At 38.4% G+C, this 4,636-nt stretch overlaps 1 protein-coding gene across 1 annotated transcript; it reads right to left on the bottom strand.

The window, feature by feature from the left end:
- Window positions 1-1,221: 1,221 nt before the first annotated feature.
- LOC144643244 (beta-1,4-galactosyltransferase galt-1-like) lies at window positions 1,222-4,398 on the bottom strand. Its single transcript, XM_078502438.1, is given in 2 exon segments — window positions 1,222-2,829; window positions 2,832-4,398. Coding segments are annotated over 2 exon segments (1,515 nt in total). The 5' UTR covers window positions 3,015-4,398; the 3' UTR covers window positions 1,222-1,497.
- Window positions 4,399-4,636: the final 238 nt, after the last annotated feature.

The following is a 4,636-nucleotide window of genomic DNA, read 5'->3' as shown; positions in this document are numbered from 1 at the left end:
AATAGCAGCAGAGATTAATCAATATCCATTGTTTCATTATCCAACTCCTCGCTGTAGGGTATAACTTAGACGGGAATCGAGTACATTCTAGGCTATTTGACTTACTTTGCGATCGTGTGCCCATCAGCACAAATCACTTTTCGAGGTCAGAAACACAGGTATACCAGTGCCATCCGCGAGAAAACGCGCTTTTAATTTGGGTGTGGACAACTGTTTGGATCTAACTGGCTGAGTGGGGGCCGCGATTAGGATTTAAAGTTTTTTAAATGAATCATTCAGTTAAAGCAGCTGATTCTCAATTGTAAGCCGCTCTTGCAACTTGAATAAGCTCAGCTACTGAATAAAAAGACAAAAACACCGAAACAAATCACTGCATGCAATTTTTTGGTTCAACCGTGAACTTATAAAAAATTTACAACTTGTTTATTTTTCCACATCAAGTGTGTGTTTTAGTTTAGTCTTCTGACCACTCTGCAGGAATCTATGTTTTGTTTTCAACACGAGTGCAGTTCAAAACATAAATCAAGAAACATATTTTGTTTAAAAAACAAAACCGCTAAGCTTTCATCCCTTAGCAAACTGTGTATCAGGGTACCCTTTTTGCCACTTTAAATCCGCAAGTTTGAAAAGTAAAAATTTTGGCCGTCAACCAATCGTTTGGTGGTTGCGATAAGTCATTGTGAATAAGTTATTCAGAATTGACTTGTGGCTTGCCCGCAGGGTTTCCGTCATTTTAGACTCAGTGAAGATATAAGTATTAAAATATGATTGAATGAAAGTGCGCCTCGAAATACACCTGCCGTACTCAACTTGAGCTGAATTAAAATCGTACATGTAAACAACACAGAAGCCGAGTCATTTTACTATTAGATTCAGTATACATTTCAGACATTTTAACGTTTAATTTACAGACACTGTTGTGATACATTGAAAGTAATTAGTTTTCGCAAATGTTTTGATATCCAATTTGAACAACTGCATTTTGATGACCAGTAGAGATTTCCCTGAATGGGTCTGCATAAATATTTTATTTACTCCCTATGCGGTCAATACCTTTCAAAATAAAATAAAAAATAAAAATAAAAATAAGTGCTTTATTTTCCCGCGATATTTTTTCACAATTTGGGCTATTTTACTTTACTGAGTATGGAATACCCCCTTCGAAGAATAAACCATTTCGACAAATTCTGCTCAAAAACAAAACTGAATAGACAGCGAAAATCAAATTTGTTTTTATTATCGGGCTTATCATTACTTCGATTTTAATAGATCTTTGTTATATCTCAAGCCACTAGATTGCTTGTATTTCCATACAAACATTTATATTTTTGACTGTTTCGTAGTGACGCTAACAGCATGCGTTTGACGCACTGGAGACCATAGTTGTTTTATAAATCTCGCATGGGATTGGAAGAAATAAAATAAACTTTCAGAACTCACTATGTGTGTGGCGTTTTCTGAGTCGTTTTTAATTTTTTTTTTCAGTAATCAACCAAATTAAAACTGTGGTCTATTATCTGTAGAAAAATTATCAAGCTCTGCCTCTGTTAGCTCAAAATTACGCTGCAGTCGTTCTCCGTATTTTTGCATAGTTTTGTCTTCTACGACGCCAGAACATTCTGGGTCTAGTAAGGCATATGAATCATCGCATTTTCTGTAATGAAAAACTCGTGCTAGACTCCAGTCCACCTTATCAACGATGTAATAATCCTTGATTGGCTTGCTAATATGATGTACTCCTTGCTCGAATATTCTTCGCGGATTGACAACACATTTTGTCCAAAACGGAATGGCGGTTTTTGTGCGATGAAATAGCCGTTGCGTCAAAAGCGGGGAGATTTCCCAGTCTTCCCTTAAAGGGTCGAATATTACGCTCTGAAAACAGTGACCGCAATGTTCATCTTGATGAATTTTCTCCAGTAGTGAGATCATGTTGTCATGTTGTAGCGGCACAATAAACTCATCTAAATCATTGAACGCCACAAAGTCAAGATGACTCATAGATCGGAACAAGCAGTCCATAATTGATAGTGTCTGCCCGAAATAATGGATATCATACTTCCCGATATAAGAAGGTAAATTCCACGTAAGAACGCGCGCTAACCCTTTTTCTTCGTAATAATCCAACACTTTTTGTACCTCATCAGAAACCTCCAAGTCATAAAATATAAAATGTGAAGCTCCCAAAATTTGCGAGAGTTCCAAAAATTCGATCAACCTGTCGACCGATATTTCACCATGTAAAGGAGGTATACAAATTCCGTATTGCCCGCGGCTCACTTTCTCAGCAAAACGATGTTGATGGTCGATTAAACCCACAGGCAAAACACCTGAGCCAGAACTTTCGTTTTGATCCTTAAAAGTTGATCTTGTGGAGATATTTACAAAACATGGTATGCTGTCGAGTTCTGGCGGAAGGACACATGAAGCTATGAAGCCGCCAAAGTGCATATAGTGATTTTCATTGTGTTGATAATAGGAAACGCTACTGATTACTGTATTTTGTTTTGACGCACTTTTGAAATGGCAAAAAAGCGGCGGAGGATGTCTCGTTGAACTCAATAACAAAATCCGAATGAAATGCTGAGATTGTCGATCATCAAACCACGCCGAATACACGAGCGTTCCTTTTTCAACTGCGCGAAATCTTGGCTTTTCCCGTATTTCTTTGCAGGAAGACTTCACTCTTTCAGTCGTTTTTCCTGGGCTCACTGAAGAAATCGCGCTGCTACTTTGGACGTAGTTTAATCCCATTTTTCTGCTTTGCTCGAGATCGCTGTCATGACCCTCGCCTAGCTCGGCTATAATAATCCCTGCTTCCCTGTTTATCTTAACGTTTCAACCTCATAGCGGGAACTTGTCTGAATGCTGGCGAGAGCTTCGCGTGGAGTCGCTTGTATAACCGTGGAAAGTTGGAACAGCAGAAGTAGAAAAAGCCCGGCGAAAAATAACAAGGAGAATGCCAAAAGATTCCTTCTACGGTAATAAAGCACCTTGCGCGTAAATCTCCACATCGCAGAGCTGTTCGATGGCAGTTTTAAGGTGTGCACACTTGTAAAGTGTTTTGTTTTTGTCGCGACGAAAAGATTGCTGTTATTGACCGCGGGTAAGGGGTTGATGTGGAAATATTGACCGAGTGGTTTGTTCTTTAATGCACTGACGCGAAGTTGAGGCCCACTAATGAACAAAACATTAACAAAATGAACAAAATAATGAACAAAAACATGAATAAAATGTACAAGGTAATGAACAAAAAAAGGAATACTTAAACGGCCAACGCGCGCAAGCGGCCTACAAATAGAAATCTGGAACGTTCGTTTAACCAATCAAATTTCATCATTAATTTTATATCTGGTGCAGAAAAATAATTAAAGGAAGTTCATATACTGCATCATACTGACTCAAACCTCGCGGAAATTATTTAATGTACCCGGCGTGCATTACCTCGATCAAACGCCCCGGGGGTTTGTCAACAGTTCGCCGTTAACCTGTTGTTGAACTGTTTTTAATGGCTTTTGGCTCAGCAGTGGCACAACATTCGCTCTGCAACAGCAAGGTCAAGGGTTTGAGAAGTCTTTGATCATTTTCTGGGTTTTATTTGCATGTATACGTATTATCACAGGATGAAATGTTGACGCCTTAGATATTCTTTACAATGAAGTTTGCCTCAATGATAAGAAAAAGAAATCATAAAGCTCTGCAAGACTTTTTCCATAATTATTTATAACCCTGGCTATTCTTTTCCAGACACAATACAATGAGTAAAATAAAATCAGAATATTCTGAACAGAAATCCGGCAAGCTAGCACTTCCATGGCAAAAAGAAACTCGTTGCACTTCCACGCCTGATATTAAATTCACTTTCTATACTCTTTCCCAGACAGGAAAACAAGTCTATTTCCAGAAACTATGAAAGCCAGCGACTATGAAAGCACAGAATCTCAAAGCACTCACTCAACATTGCTTCGTCTATAAGCCTTGAGGAGAAGGGAATATACTTTCTGTCGTCCATCAAAACCCACGTTCACAACAACAAAACGTTGACAAATGTGTTGGAGAATGTTTATTTTACAAAAAATGTTTCATTCCAAGATGGTAACATTTATAAGGCTTTTCTAGAAAGGAAAGGAACGAAACGCCCATCAGCAGGCTTATTTCATAACATTATCGAGTCTTCCAAACCATTAATTCTAAAGAAGTACGTTCATGCTATTTTAGATAATTCTGTTTATACAAAGTGGTTTTCAAATGAAAAAAAAAATCAAAATCAAATTAAAATTCAATTTCAAATTGAAGAAACCACAACATAAAGACATGTATAGAATGCTTGCATTCTGTTTTTTTTTTGCCGAAATTCAGGACGGTAGTGTGAGGCGAGGGTTTAAGACGCGCTAGGAGGGATATTTTTTTTCCCCCCCCCCTACCCCCCCCCCAAAAAAAAAAAACCCCCCCCCCCCCCCCCTACCCCCCCTTCGAAAAAGAAAAAAAATTTTTTTTTTTTTTTTTTTTTTAAAAAAAAAAATTTTTTCAAAAACCCCCCCGGGTATTTAATATACCCCCTATACCCCTCCCCAAAAACCCCCCCCCCTATAAACCCCCCCCAAAAACCCTACGAAGATGTATAAGCCCAGGGCTT

The sequence above is a fragment of the Oculina patagonica genome, chromosome 2 (genome assembly GCF_052425735.1).
Source record: "Oculina patagonica isolate OP01 chromosome 2, crgOcupat, whole genome shotgun sequence".
Classification (NCBI taxonomy): domain Eukaryota; kingdom Metazoa; phylum Cnidaria; class Anthozoa; order Scleractinia; family Oculinidae; genus Oculina; species Oculina patagonica.
Note: the sequence above shows the minus strand (reverse complement) of the source record. Positions and strands in the feature narration are given on the sequence as shown.